The sequence below is a fragment of the Rhamphochromis sp. 'chilingali' genome, assembly GCF_963969265.1.
Source record: "Rhamphochromis sp. 'chilingali' genome assembly, chromosome: 11".
In the NCBI taxonomy this organism is placed as follows: domain Eukaryota; kingdom Metazoa; phylum Chordata; class Actinopteri; order Cichliformes; family Cichlidae; genus Rhamphochromis; species Rhamphochromis sp. 'chilingali'.
The window spans coordinates 39,317,599-39,333,398 of NC_137938.1; the positions used below are offsets into that span (position 1 = coordinate 39,317,599).

General features: G+C 42.7%; 1 protein-coding gene and 2 long non-coding RNA genes across 3 annotated transcripts in view; 1 reads left to right on the forward strand and 2 right to left on the reverse strand.

Annotated features, from left to right (window-relative positions):
• Positions 1-14,577, reverse strand: part of gon4lb (gon-4 like b) — a 38,141-nt gene extending 23,564 nt beyond the window's left edge. Inside the window, exons 1-8 of the mRNA XM_080896430.1 lie at positions 14,193-14,577; positions 13,244-13,385; positions 1,053-1,186; positions 900-974; positions 752-796; positions 650-682; positions 456-554; positions 44-145 (exon numbers count right to left, since the gene is read on the reverse strand). Of these exons, the coding sequence (XP_080752556.1) occupies positions 44-145; positions 456-554; positions 650-682; positions 752-796; positions 900-974; positions 1,053-1,186; positions 13,244-13,385; positions 14,193-14,216 (654 nt within the window). The 5' untranslated portion in view covers positions 14,217-14,577. The remainder of the gene's footprint in view (positions 1-43; positions 146-455; positions 555-649; positions 683-751; positions 797-899; positions 975-1,052; positions 1,187-13,243; positions 13,386-14,192) is intronic.
• Positions 2,064-8,179, forward strand: LOC308405678. Its single transcript, XR_013973378.1, has 2 exons — positions 2,064-3,499; positions 3,582-8,179. It is a non-coding gene; the product is annotated as an uncharacterized lncRNA (long non-coding RNA).
• LOC308405679 lies at positions 6,167-8,753 on the reverse strand. Its single transcript, XR_013973379.1, has 2 exons — positions 7,238-8,753; positions 6,167-7,145 (listed from the first exon to the last, which is right to left on the reverse strand). It is a non-coding gene; the product is annotated as an uncharacterized lncRNA (long non-coding RNA).
• Positions 14,578-15,800: the final 1,223 nt, after the last annotated feature.

The following is a 15,800-nucleotide window of genomic DNA, read 5'->3' on the forward strand; positions in this document are numbered from 1 at the left end:
AGAGGTCACTGTACCACTTTGTGGTGGTCAGACATCAGCAAACCTGCAGGGAGCTGTCCATCCTCAGGTGTGTTGGAGACTTGTTCTGGGAGCCCAGGTGCATTCTGGGAGGTGAAGCCAAGCTGTCAGCATCACTGAGGAATGTCTGTCAAGATGAAAAGGTTTGTACAGATGGAAGTCCTGAAATTTTCATTTATGCAAGTTCTGACACTCCGAGTGAGTGTGTGTGTGTTTGTATGTGGCATCATGTTTGAGCGAGAAATGAGGCCTCACAGAGTGTCAGAGTCACCTGCTGCAGGTGAGACTGCACAGGTGCTCTTCATCCTGTTTCTGGTTCTCAGAGTTTGGATTAGTGTCTCTTACTGATAACCTGGATCTCACATGTGTGACATCATGACTGCACAGTGAGGTCAGTTTCCTGAGGACAGCAGCAAGGCGAAAGGTTAAAGACTCACCTCCTCAGCTGTATCTTCCTCCTCTTCTTCATCAGGACAATACTCTTCATCAGATGAGTCTTCATTATCCTCAAGTTCAATGTCAATAAACTGAGGGGCCTGCGGGACAGACAGGTGCGAGGGTAAAGCATCACTGAAACTGACAACATTTCAAATCCAACTTAAAACATTTGAACACAGGATGATGAGTTTACCTTGTTCACTGCAGACAGACCCCGGTTCACAGGCTGAAAGCAGACACACAGGTCAGGCTCACAGGTAAACTGTCAGAGAAGATTGTGGGATGCTGAACTCACCTGAAGGCTCTGTTTGAGTCTGGACCGAGTCCAGATCTTTGGCTCCTGATGAGAGACAGGCAGAAAGATATGTATTTTACATACATACAGAAAAAAGCAACAAATGCCTGACAGATACAGGTAGACACCAACAGGTGAACAAACTCACAAACATGGGAAGGTCCTGAGTGTCTCTGATTGCCGCTTTCATCATGGCAACCACACGCTCATCAGTGATCACCTCCTGAAACACACACATGTCTGAGTGTACGTGTTAGTGTGCGTTAAAGTGTGTGTGTGTGTGTGGTGGCGTGCTGCTCACGTGCAGGATGGCGCGCACGTCGCTGGATGTCAGGTTCAGCTGTTTGGACTTCCTGTCCAGGTCAATATCCAGTCGTCCCAGTTCATCATCGCTAGTCTCGACGGTGACCGCTCTCTCTCCCATCATCCGCCCACCTGAACAGGAAAGTCCGGGTGTGAACAAACGCTAGCTCTGCCTCCTTTAGCTGATCTTTACACAGCACAGAGGGAGGGTAACTCCCTGTAACCCTCCCCTGTGCAGATCAAATGCGGCCTGCACACAGACTGAACCAGCCAATCAGATCAATCAATCAATCTTCATTTATAAAGCACTTTTCATACAAAAGGAAATGTAGCACAAAGTGGTTAAAAGCAGCCCACCCCACCCCACCCTCCAACTCACTCCCCACACTCTCATTAACATAAACGATGTGAATACACACATACCCCCCCACACACACACACACTTAGAGTAAAATTGGGCTGGGTACGCATGAGCCACGTGAGGAAACACTATGGTAAATGGCCTGCATTTGTATAGCGCTTTTCTAGCGCTTTACACTACATTCAGTCATCCACCCATTCACACACTGGCGATAGCAAGCTACATTGTAGCCACAGCTGCCCTGGGGCGCACTGACAGAGGCGAGGCTGCCGGACACTGGCGCCACCGGGCCCTCTGACCACCACCAGTAGGCAAACATGGGGCTAGTATCTTGCCCAAGGATATTTGGCATGCAGCCAGGAGGCAGCCTGGGATCGAACCACCGACCTTCTGATTAGTGGCTGACCTGCTCTGCCACCTGAGCTACAGCCACCCGATATATAATAACAGGGAGCCGTCTGCACCGGGAGCCGGTCACAGACCGCAGCCTCCGGGCTGGGCACACAGCAGGAAGGAGGCAAAGAAGCCCTCCAGCCAGGCTGAGAGGACCCCCAGAGCCCCAGCAGCCACGGTCGATCGCCCGGTGCAGAGAGCGCCCTCCGAGGAAACACTGGAGATATGACACAATAGGATATATACAGGGCAAAACAATAAAGTAAATAAGAACGGGATACAATATAAATATAAATGGAGTAAGAAGATTAAAAAATGAATAAGAATAAAATCAATAAATATTAGGTAAAACCTAAATTAATAATAGAATAACAGGATAGAATAAATAAGCATAAAATAAATAAACGTTAGGTGAAAGCTAAATTAAAAAGGTGGGTCTTGAGCCTGTTGTTAGAAACATGTACGTTCTCTGCGGCCCTGAGCTCCTCCGGCAGGCTGTTCCACAGACGAGGACCATACCACTGAAAAGCTGCCTCTCCGTGAGCATGTGTCCTGACTTTAGGGGCAATCAAAAGGCCAGTACCAGAGGACCTCAGGGTCCGCGAGGGTTCATATGGTAAAAGCAGATCTGAGAGATAAGAAGGCCCAAGACCATTAAGACATTTAAAAACCAATAAAAGAACTTTAAAATCGATCCTGAAACACACGGGGAGCCAGTGCAGCGATTCTAAAACCGGTGTAATGTGGGCCCGCCCTCTGGTCTTCGTCAGCACACGAGCTGCCGAGTTTTGCAAAAGTTGTAAAGTTGAAATATTCTTTTTGGGAAGACCAGAGAGCAGGGCAGTAATCAATGCGACTGGTAATAAAAGCATGCATCAACATCTCTGTGTTAGCCCGAGAGAGAATAGGGCGACTCTGGCTATATTTTTTAGATGATAAAATCCAATTTTGGTTACATGTTTAATATGTGGAATAAAACCAAGCTCAGAGTCAAAAATAACACCCAGGTTTTTCACTTGTAGTGAAGGACATAATGAAAATGCCTCTAATTTAGACAAGAGTTTCTCTCTCTGAGCCTCAGGACCGACGATTAAAACTTCAGTCTTGTCCTGGTTAAGCTGTAAAAAGTTTTCTGCCATCCAAGATCTTATATCTAAAATACAGTTAAAAAGGGCATTATTAGATTATTCTGTTATTATATGTTACCTTATATATGTAATCAAAGTAGTGGAATTAGAATACTGCTGTAGATCACATTATACCCTTTAATATAGAGTGTGTGAGCTGTATGTAGTTTAGTTCTCATTATACTTTTGAGTTAACAGAACATATTCACATATTAGTTCATTAGATAAATGTGCATCACTCTGTATCCTTGATCTGCTGGGAATGTGTTACACTGTTTTCTTGACATGCTTAATTGTTGAATCATGAAGAGAAGGTTGTAAGCAGGAGACTCTGTGTCTAAAGACAGGGGAGATAGATAGACCACATTCCACACCCCCACCTTACAGAAAGCAGAGAAACAACTGCCGAGGTCATAACTTAGGCGCTGTAACAGAGAAAGAATGTGATGTTTTGGCTTTTACGACTAGCTGGGGGCCACTAGAGACTATAAAAAGCTGAGCAACCCGTCACCATTTTGAGACATGTGCCTGACCCTCTGGTAGCATCTCTCCCGTCCGGACGTTGTAATGCTCTGACTGTTGAATTGTATGGAAATAAATGATTGTTGATTGAGCATTGATACACCGAGTATTGTCCTTCCTTCAGCCCAAAGATTCAAAGAATTGGGAGAATTCAACAACTTGGTGCCGTGTGACCCGGATCTTTGGTGTGCTGAGGAGGTGCAGATTTGACCTTTGGTGAGATCGTGAGGCGAGGTGAACAGAGGACCGGTCCAAAAATAAAAAGGTAAGCACAGCCTGTTGTATTATAAATACCAAATGTGCATATTGGGCTTTCCAAATTAATCTGTTCGCTGAGTCACATGTATTTTCACAGTAAATTTGTCGGTGTCTGGTTTTTGGCGCAAGATACTAACAACATAAGTTGAGGCTGAATTCCAGTGTGTTAAATAAACTGCTTCTACCGAGATACTAATAACATACTACGTTGGACTAGTTGCAGTAAACTGCTTCTACCGAGATACTAATAACATACTACGTTGGACTAGTTGCAGTAATCTGCTTCTACCGAGATACTAATAACATACTACGTTGGACTAGTTGCAGCCACTTTACCTTCCACATTTAATTTTGTCTAATACTGGCTTCTGTAGCAATAATACATTAGAATTTATTCTGAAGACGCGGCCATTAGTCCAGTACATTGAAGTCGAGGTTTGTTTATTTTGTTTATGGTGTCAGTGACGTCCTGGCTTTTGCCGGCTATGAAATAGAAGTTGATTTAAGGAAAAGCAGATGCTGGCTTCACGGTGCAGTTGGACGCTGGCAACGCGAGAGCGAAACACGTCCGTAGGTTTGGTTTATGATACGGCGTGTTCCGGTGGTGCGGCCGTGAAGTGCAGTAGTGGTTGGTGCTAGTTTTAGTACATTGGATAGAGGTTTTGACGGTGGTTTGTGGCGTCAGTCGAGTTTTAAGGGCTGCGGTCATAATACAAAGTAAAAATTAAGTACATAGCAACACCTGGTTTATGATGTCAGGTATAACTTCGGGGATGCAAGCATCACTTTTATGATGCGACTTTGCCCCGTGGTGGCGGTCATAAGCGCAGAGAAAGGGGTATTTTGGTCTATGGTGCAGTGTGCTTTAAGAAGATCTAATAGTTGAGCTCAGAGGTTTCTGTGTAAAATTCCCGCTGAGGAAAAGTGTTGTGTGTGAGTGTGAAAGCGCGCTCTGGGTGAGAGAGTGTGTGTGAAGCTGCGAGGCGCGCCCTGGGTGCTGTCTTGTGGGTAAAGCGCGCACTGAGTGAGAGTGTGAGTGAGGCGCGCTCTGAGTGTGTTTTGTGTGAAGTGTGAAGCGTGAACACAGTGACAGTGACGGTTGATGTGTTTGATTAGGAGGACATTAGAGCAAATACACATTTTAGGATCAAAGGTTGATGCCTAGTGTACCTGTGGAACTTTGCCCTAGGAGTGGCGACCCTCCTGTTCGTGGACGCGCGGGCAGGACCGGCGGCGTCCGGGTGCCGAGGTGGTGACTTGGGGAGGTGAGGGCCCCCGCATAGCTACGGAAATAACACTGGAACGGCCGTGTAATCACGGGTTCACATTTATTCCGGACTAGAACAAGACACATTTTGCGAACAAACGTTGAGTCTAGATTAGTAAAGAAATATAAAAAGGTTGAATTCCTCGTTTCAGTGGTTGAAATTGTTGTGTGCCTGTCCCCTGACGAGTGTGAAATTAAAATAAAGAGGGAATTTGGAGCCACATGGAGATAGACGGGCATAATTGGGTGTATTACTCTGTGGTGTAATAAAAATAAAAAGGAGAGATAGTAAGAGGTGTGCAGTGGAGAATTATGGAGGAGTAGAGAGAGGAATGTGTTGGGAGACTGGCGTACAGTTTACGCTGTCAAGGTAGGCGTGTTGCCTGCTTATCGGTTTAAAAGTGATGAAAATGAAATTAAAATAAATCTCTTAGTGTGTTAATACAGGAAGCTGCGGACCTGGACCAACTGCCCCCACAAGCACAGCGGCCGAAGCAAAATTATAGGTAATGGGAACCACACCCAGCACGAATCAGCAGCTGTGAAAAAGACAGCAGCGAGGAGAGAATTAGAGGAGAAATTAAGAGAAGTTTTAACACATAAAATTGGGGCCAACGGACTTGTGGAGGTTGGGAAGGCGTCCGGAGCATCACAACAAAAAGGTGAAACAAAAACACACACAAGCAGAGAAATCTGAGAGAAAGGCTCCTTTTAAGGTAACGCCTAGTTTGAGAAAAGATAAAATTAACCTGCTTTTATACAAATGCACATACACGCAATGAAGAAACAGCTTACACTCATGAACACGTGAAGATTTTCCAGCAAGGTTAAAGAAAAATTAACATACTTAAATGATGAAGTCTATACATTACTGACAAAGAAACCCTCTGGGTTGCAGGACAACAATTTAACTAAAAAAAAAAAAAGGAACACTGGTCTAACCAACCAGGCAAGACACAACAAATTTAGTGGTAAAAAGAGTCAAATTGTGACATGTTTTCTGTTGATTGATTAATAAAAGTGATTACTGAATGAAAGAAAGTTCCTTTTTTGGGCTTTTAAACATGATCTTAAGAATTTTAACATATACCGGTGTTGTCCTGTCAACTTGGTGGGTTAGGAGTTGATTATATCGGGAGAGAAAAAACAAAAAAAGGGGGAGAGAAGGCTGACACAGGGCCTGGCCCCATTGTCTCCCCTCTGAATAACACAGCCAACACAACATCATTTTCCTGTTCGTTTGTTTTTGTTTTTTGTTTGTTTTTGTTTTGTTTTGTTTTTGTTTTTTCTATACATATTTAATTACAGGCTGCTTTGCCGGCCCTGAAAGCCGAGGCTGACTGGACTCCTGCTCTCCCCCATACGTGACACTGACCAAATGCTGCAACAGCTGGACCCACAACAACGACCTGAGAATGTCAACAGACCTGCAGGAATGTGATCTCATGCAGCCGAGACGGAGAGCACTAAACCTAAGGCCCGTTTCACTACACGGGGGAAAATTCCCAGACTGCGTCAGCTGACAGAGCTGTGACGAGACGCCCGCCAAGCCCGAATGAAAAGTAAGGCCGAGCGAAAGAATGCTGACCTTGATAACTTTGCATTCACACTGTGCAGGACAGTGATGGACCAACACGGATGATCGGGTGGCGAAAAAGGGCGTGACCGAGACAAGAGGAGTAACTGAGGACAGAAGGCACCTCAGAATGGACAAAAACACAGAAGAAGATGCAGGTTTCACCTGCGGTGAACATCGACACTGGAGAAAGGACTGCCCCAATTGGGGTCAGAACCAGGACGGACTGAATTTTGAGCAGCAGCAGCAGCAGCAATGGTCGCAAACAAACTGAAAAGGAGGGGGGCAGGACCCCAGGGCATGCTTCAGGCCGTGGTTTACCCAGAACACCAGAACAGGAAAGTGATGAACACACACACACACACACACACACACACACACACATTCAGAATGAAGTAAAATACACACATGAACACGTGCACTCGTTGAGTGAGTGAGAAATGACACACACACACACACACACACACACACACGTCTCCAAACACACAGATTCAGAATGAAGTGAAATACACACATGAACACGTGCACTCGTTGAGTGAGTGAGAAATGACACACACACACACACACACACACACACACACACACGTCTCCAAACACACAGATTCAGAATGAAGTAAAATACACACATGAACACGTGCACTCGTTGAGTGAGTGAGAAATGACACACACACACATATACACACACACATTGGAATGCTGATTCACTGAGAAGTGATCCACATACACACACACACACACACACACACGCTGATGCAATCAAGAATGCTTTGCTTATGCTGATATGCAAAATGCTGCACACAAACATCCCAATGCATAATTTTTATGAGGAGCCATTGATTACCATTAAATACTTAGAATGTGTTATATGTCACCTAGAAGGCATTTATGTAGATTTTAGGAATAAGCTCTAAAACAGTTTGGTTATGAAAACAATGTCTGTGCGTGATGTCTGTTTATGGCTCAAGGCCTTGACTGAATTCTTTGCTGTGCTTCACACAGCCCTGATGAGGAACAGTGGCACAGAGTGAAAAATGATGAATTAATAGTGTAAGTTTAGGTTGGAGTACGGCATTTTCTGTGATTGAGTTTTAATTCAAGGAGGAACAAAAGGTGTTACGGCACCTGAGGTTCTCATTCCCACACAATAGTGTCCCAGCAGGAAGCAAAATGTTCCTGTGAATTTCTGGTTGATTGTTTGGTTTTGTTTAGCGCTAGCTTGATTTTATCAGTGAGCTTTGGCTTGTGTTCTTTCTCGTAAGCGAGAGAGGGATAGTTTTATGCTTGGACATGTCTGCAACGGGCCCTAGTTTGTGTTATTTTAGTAGTATTTTGTTGGTTATGTCTGTTTTCGTTTTTGTTACAGTGCACTGGAGAAAAAACATCTGAGAGGTGTGATCCACCGGTGGTGATATGTTGATATTTTGTGAGTTCATGATTTAACAATCAGCTCTTTAAACAAGGCCTGAAAGATTGAAATTTAAAGCGCTATAAAATATTATTACTGTAAACAGTTGCAAAGTGTGCTTCTCCATGATTGTAATTGGCTTGGGAGAAATTCACTTATAGGGAACACTGATCTAAAAGGATTGCACCGAGTCAATCCGGCCCAAAAAAACAACAAGGAATTGTTTTCCTTTAAAATGATGACGTCATCTTGCTGGTGATGGAGGCTCGAATAGGTTGCGCGTGAGACTCCATTATCAGCAACATCTGGTATGAATGTGTATGGAGGTATGCATGTGAATGGACTGTGATGGACTGACGACTAAAAGTTTTGACTGACTTGATACTGAGACAATGACTGCACCCACTTTAGGATTAGTAAATGCCAATAAACAATTCATAAACAATTCACCCAGCCGACAAGAGAAGGGTGGATGCTTCGCTTTGTTTTGTTTTGTTTTTTCAGGAGTAGGAGGATAAGAGAGACTGGAGGAGGAGACTCTAGCTTCACATAAGTATGAACTGCAGACTTAACACTGTGGTTGCTGATTTTGAGTTACTGATGTTTGCATTAAGAAAACTGTGCTATATTAGCTGTGTTTTGATTAAGGTATCATGTTATATTATTGGGAATGCCAAATGCTACAGTGGAGAAGACTTTTGATACCACTCATGACTGGAATATGTTATTATTAACCATAGCAGGCCACTGTAAAAAGTCAATTAAATTTTATAGAGGAAAATCGCCAAAATTGAACAGTCATTCATAGGTATTGTTCAATTTTGGCGATTTTCCTCTATAAAATTTAATTGACTTTTTACAGTGGCATCCATTGGTCTGGTGTCATCAGGAGACAAGGAGATGTACAGCTGAGTGTCATCAGTGTAACTGTGGAAGTTCACTCCATGCCTCCTGATGACACCGCCGAGAGGGAGCATATACAAATTAAAAAGTACGGGGCCTAGAACCGACCCTTGAACCACCACATGTCATTTTATGGATCTTAGAGGAGCATGTGTCCATGCTCACCATAAAAGTTCTGTCTGAGAGACAGGAAGTGAACCAGTTGTGTACAGCACCAGAGAGGCCCACCATGTGTTTCAGTCTGTTTAAAAGAATAGCGTGGTCTACTGTATCAAAGGCTGCGCTTAGATCCAGTAGCACCATGACTGAGAGCTTTTGGGCGTCCCAGTTACATCTAAAATCAGTTAAAACCTTTAGGAGAGCAGTCTCTGTGCTGTGGTTCACCCTAAATCCAGACTGGAATAGGGCTGGGCCATATTATACCGTTCACGGTAATACCGGTATAATGTTAGGCAACGATAGGAAAATGAAATATCGCGATAGAATGGGAGTAAAACGCGCATGCGCAGTTCCTTTGTTTTCATACGCACATGGCCGATTGTTGAGTGAAACAGATGAACCAGAATTGGTTTGTAAAAATGGTGCAACTTCCGTGATGTGGAACTGGTTTGGTGTTTGTCCGTCAGATACACAACAAAGCACATTTTTTTGCAGAACATGCAAGCGGCCGTTGTTATTGTCATATTTGTCGGACTAAGATGCTCTTAAATCTGGGAGTAATCTGGGTCCTAAACTCCGTATACTTCAGGTCAAACAACACTGCAGCATCACTGAGCGTTAAAAACTGTCTAAATTCTTTCATCTTTAATAAAACGATCAGCATTGCTGCTTTACCAGGTGTAACTATAAAGTTTAACTTCCAGGCATCCATGAAAACAAAAGTTATTACATTTAACGGAGTTAGAAGTTAGCAGGAAGCTAGCGGAAGTTAGCTCGCTAGTTTCGCTAGTTACCTAAGCATGATATAGCATGTTCTGACTGAGAGATTTCTGAAAAAAAAATCAAACGTACAGCTCTGCTATCACTTCCAACATAAATGAAGACAGGAAACTAAACAGCAGTGACGTTTGTAGGGTTACTGAAGTTGGGCTAGCTGGTATATAATGATGTGCTACGTGATCGCTAGCGACACAGCTATGTTAGCATAACATAAACAGTGAAGCTGGAGGATGAACGCTAACACTTTTCCACTCGATAAAAGTTAACGTGAAGGTTCTTCATGGTTAGAGACAAATGCAATCGCATGGCAGGATGCTGTAAACGGACCAAACTTCAGTCAGGAGAACAACTGAGATAATCCATCCACAATACGAGGTTAGTCATTAATATACTGCAACAACATGGGAATAGAGCAGCTGCCAGAGAATTCAACATTAATGAATCAATGGTACAGAAGTGGAGGAAGCAAGAAGAATGAGTTTAATAAAGTTTGATTTATCTGACTGCTTTGTTTCGCTTAATGTGCCTTATAATCCCGTGCACCTTATGGTCCGAAAAATACGTACTGCACACTGCAGTTTAATGTTGCAAAGCACCTCTTTTTAACTTCAGTGGATATTATACATGGTTATGCTCAGGATATGTCAGCCCATTTCTACTGGAAATGCCTTTTGGTTAAACTTTCAGCAAGGAATTTGCATTTGCACGGTTACATTTTTATAAAGCTTTAATGTACATAAAAACCAGCTTCTTGTTTAAGTGAAAATAAATGGAAGGTTGTCTTTTTGCGCTAGTAATGTTGTGGAGTTGTATTTTGTCTCGCATCAATTATATCGTCGGTTATATCGTTATCGCAAATTTTCAAATATATATCGTGATAAATATTTTTGGCCATATCGCCCTGCTCTAGACTGGAATATCTCCAGGATCTGTCTATCATTGAGAAAATCAGTAATCTGAGTAAAAACAAGTTTTTCTAAGATTTTACTTAAAAATGGTAAGTTGGATACAGGTCTGTAGTTATTAAAATCATTACAATCCAAATTGCTCTTCTTCAGAAGGGGCCTCACCACCGCCGTTTTAAAGGCAGCAGGGAAGACACCCAACTGAAGAGAGCAATTCATCATGTATAAAAGCTCAGCCTCAAAAAATCCATAAAGTGTTTTAAAGAGTGAAGAGGGGATTGGATCTAAAAGACATGTGGTGGGTCTCACTGTGGAGAAAACTTTCTGAAGGTTCTCAGCATTAACCAGGACAAAGCTGTCCAGTGTCTCCTCAGGTACAATCGAGCCCTCAGATGTGTTTACAAACATATCGCGATTAGATAAAATATCAGATCTGATGGCGCTGACGTTTCCCCTGAAGTGGTCTGCAAACTGCTCACAGAGTGAGTCTGTGGGGGTTCTTTGGGAGCTGTTAAAATCAGGGTTAAATAAATGATATATAGTGGAAAAGAGGAAAAGAGGACCTTGGGATTATTTTTGTTATTACTGATTATTTTGGCGAAGTATGAATTTCTTGAATTCCTTAGTGTATTATTGTACATTTTAAGTTGCTTGTAAAATATTTGATGGTTGATAGTATTTTTATTTTTCCTCCATCTCCTTTCTGCTGCCCTGCAATTTCTTTTGAGTTTTTTGACTTCTTCGTTTCTCCAGGGTGATGCCTGTTTTACGTTAATCTTTTTGGTGGTGAGTGGAGCAACGCAGTCAAGGCTTTTCTTCAGTTTGCTGTTAAAATGATTAAAAATCAAATCACAGGGTGCAGGTAGAATCACAGGGGGGCATTCGTCTAAAACCCTGGTAAAATTTGCAGCCACTTCAGAGGTTAGATAGCGCCTCCTCACAGTTCGCACCGAGGTCTCCCGCTGAATAAAATAGGGCTGCTCGATTATGGCAAAAATGATGATCACGATTATTTTCACTGAAATTGAGATCACGATTATTTGACGATATTTATTTAACCCTTTAAGACCTACTATAGAACCAAGTCCACCAGAGCTTTTTTTTTTTTTTTTACATGCTGTAGTGCCATTTGTGGGAGCATTTCAAGTTGCTATACATCAATACAACTGTTATAGCCCATATTTTAATAATATGTATGCATTAAGTCCATAGTAATTACATAAATTGCAAAAAAGTGCAATAAACTACAAAAAAAATTGAAAATCGCTTTTGTTTTGTTTACATATATTTCTACTTGGAGAAATTTAAGAGGTTTATCCCTCAAAACTTTAAATACAATAAAGTTGCAAAAAATAGTTTCCCACCACAGGAAATTTATTTTGAGTGTCTTCATAGTTTTATTTTGGAGATACAGCAATTTTTATATACTGCAGGAAAAACAAAAAACAATCCTATGATGCAAATTTGCAAAGAAAACAGCATGTGCATCATTTCACTGTGGGAAGTGTTACGAACAGCTGATAGGAACGGCAAAGCGTGTTTCTGGAATATTATGTTTTTGTTCCTGCAAGCGCTTTTTATGCAATTTTTGCAAAGCTATATGTGGAACGAAACCGTGACCGAGGACAAGCTGATGGCATCAGATGTAAGTACAACTCCTCCGGTTTCATATGCAAAACAAATTATTGCGCTAGCTTACGCGGTTCAGGTGCTACAGGGATTTAAAAATAGTTACGCAAAACAGAGCGTGCTGCTCTGACCGGCTTTAAAGGGTTAACAATGACTTTAAAAAATAATATAAAATAGTGTGCAACACCACTGAAGTTTTTTTTTTTTTTAAACTCTCTTTTCAACCAACGGCAGTCACTCTCCAAATAACTTCTGCTTAGCTTTCCGAGCTTCCCTCGGGTCCTCTTAATCAGCGGTCTCCAACCTTTTTTGCGCCACGGACCGGTTTATGCCCGACAATATTTTCACGGACCGGCCTTTAAGGTGTCGCGGATAAATGAGGGAGGGGCTAATAATCGGCTCAGTCATTTTTAATGATCGTTGAAAGCCCAGATCGTAATCGTGATTAAAATTCGATTAATTGAGCAGCCCTAGAATAAAACCGGTGATGTTAAAAAACACACAGTAGTGGTCAGAGACAGCCAAGTCAACAACAGAGGACACGCTGGTGGACAGCCCATGGGTGATGACCAGGTCCAGAGTGTGTCCTCTGTTGTGAGTCGGCTGTGTGACGTGCTGGTAAAATCCAAACAGTGAAGAATGTTTAAGAATTCTTTTGATGCAGGGTCAGAAGGATTATCTATGTGCAGGTTAAAATTATCATATTATATTTTGAGTGTATGTTTGTTAAAAATTCTGAGAATTCCTTGATAAAAGCAGCACTGTCTTTAGGTGGTCTGTAAACTGTGACAGATAAAAGTGGAGGGCTGCTGAAAACAATAGCATGGAATTCAAAAGTGGTAAAATGATCAACCCTGGTGAATTCATCCTTCCTTTTAAACACCATTAGATATAATGACATCACCTGAGACAGGTGTGGCATCCTCTTCTTGTGTGTCAGTGGGATGTCCTGTCTGCAGCTGCCTGTCCATCCCTCTGTTTGTCCTCAAACATTTGACCTCCAGAAGACAGACATCTTCCTCAGCGATACGCCGCATCGCCATCGTCTGAAACACAGAGAGCAATGAGAACGTTACTGATTGAGATCAACAAAATCATCAATATGGGAACTCCACCTTCAGCTGCTGATACATTCTTTAATCTGAATGAAGGTTTAAACTCTGATGTTCTTCACACCCAGCTTATGTCCTATTGATCAATCAGAGATGTTTATCATTTTATAAAATATGAGCATAAAGGCTTAAACTTGACAGCCAGCTTATGATGAAACAGGTGATCACTGAACAGCTGGAGTCAGCTGGCAGACGAATAGTTGCTGATAAACAGAGGGTTAGGTTAGGGTCCCTCTAGCAAGATTTACCTAATAAAGTATCCAAACTAAACCATTTACAGCTAGATGTGAAAATAAAACAGTGTGTTAAAATAAGTAAGTGAAAAGACTAAATGACCAAGCTCAAGCTCAGCATTCAGGTTACAGTTCGGTGCTTCTCCGGGAACGGTGTGACCACTGTGACCGATGAGGTCGTCGACGTTACGGCGAGCCGGGGCTCCAGCGCTGTGCTAACTCAGGGACCGCAGAGTTCCAGCATCAGCACGGGACCTACCGGGAGCTTCACGGTGTTATGGTGGATCCACACAGAGCCGATTAAAGCTCAAGCTCAAACTGCTCAGCAAACATAAACATGTTGGTGTTTGTGTGTGTGTGAGAGCGAAAGCTAATGTTAGCTTAGTTCGCAGACTGAGCAGGCGCAGTATGGTTTGTTTAGCGCGTATTGCTCCAAGATCAATAAATAAAACGGGACCCATTGCCCAGGAGACAGAACCGATCACACGGACGGAAGGAAAGGACTCACCGTCAGGCTGAAACCGACAGCCATCTTTTACGCTCTCATCTTCCGATGTTTGCTCCGTTAGCCTGTTAGCTTAGCTTCTGTTCCGCCAACATCAATATCACTTCCGGGGCGAGACCTTGACTGGGGCTTTGGAGCGACAGAGGAGCGAAAGCACCACATCAGCCAGTAGCGGTTTTTGATACGGGCGACACGGGCGGTTGCCCGGGGCGGCATCACGGGCATCGGCAAAAAAAAAAAAAGAAAAAAAAATTGTTCGTACTCATGCTGCCCCGACGTCAGCCAGCGCATATTGGGAATGGTACAGGCACCGATCGGTTTTCTATCACCCATTTGCTGGGAGTAAGGGCGCCCTCCGTTTGCGAGGTGCGCCTGATGCTTGCGGCACAGGGAGGAGAGGGCGGGGCGGCGGGGGATTCTCTGGCTGGCTGGAGCGGCATCTAATAACTCGCAAAATAAAAACAAAACAACAAAAACATGAAAACACCAGACATTATGATACAGACTTATAATTTTCACCGATGTTTTTTTGAAATTCTATACGCGAAAAGTGAGCGCGAGAGCCCTCGGTGCGCCTGCTCGCTGCTGAAGTCAAAGTAAACTTTATTGTCATCTCCGCTACATACAGTCCAGAGAGACGAGACGACGAGGCTCCAGTTACAACAGTGCAAGTAAACAAACAATAAATATAAGAACAGTAAGAAAATAAATATACGCTTTAGGACTCGGGGTAAAGGGATCAATAACAATTTAAAATGTATAATTTACAGTTTGATGATTTAAAGTCTCACACACAACTTGTCGAAAGGGGAGGGGCCGGCTGCTTCCAAATAGAGCCCATTTCATTCATAATGTTGTAAATTATGTGTAATGGGTATCTTTGTTTCTTCTTGGAGTTCTCTATTTCTCTTATATCTAAAATAAGAGTCTGGATGGACAAGAGGCTGTTTTACGTGTCGGTTTGTGCAACAACGACAGTAAAACCATCGTGTCGCTCCGCCATTCGCTTGTTTTATTTCTCACAAACCTTTCACAACAAAAGCACCATATCCTTTTCAGGCTTTTCAAAATAAAACATGTAATAACTATAAATGGCGCTAACATTCCGGCCCCTAATTGTTACTGCTAAGGCATAACAATTACATATTAACACAATAAAGCGTCATTTAATATCAACACTCAGAATCTAACTGGCTTAACCAAACATTATATGAAACATAAGTCATATGTGTTGAACATAAATCTGTTACACATGAGGCTGAGATTCAAACTGTTGCCTCCATTTCAAGCAACAAACATAACTTGTCGATAGGCCTCTCCAAAACGCTAGTTTTGGTTTTGACAAACACACGTCTGACAAGTCCATGTGAGTCTGGAACTGTTCTCTCAACCTTTCCCATTAACCAGGAACTTCTTGGTGCACTGTCATCAACTATGAGAACAACATCTCCTGGTCTCAGATTTCTCCTAGTCACTAACCACTTCTGTCTTTCTTGTAGAAGCGGCAAATACTCTTTAGTCCAACGCTTCCAAAAAATGTCTGACAGGTACTGCACCTGTCTCCACCTTTTTTTTTGCATACAAGTCCTCTCTTTGAAACAATCCAGGTGG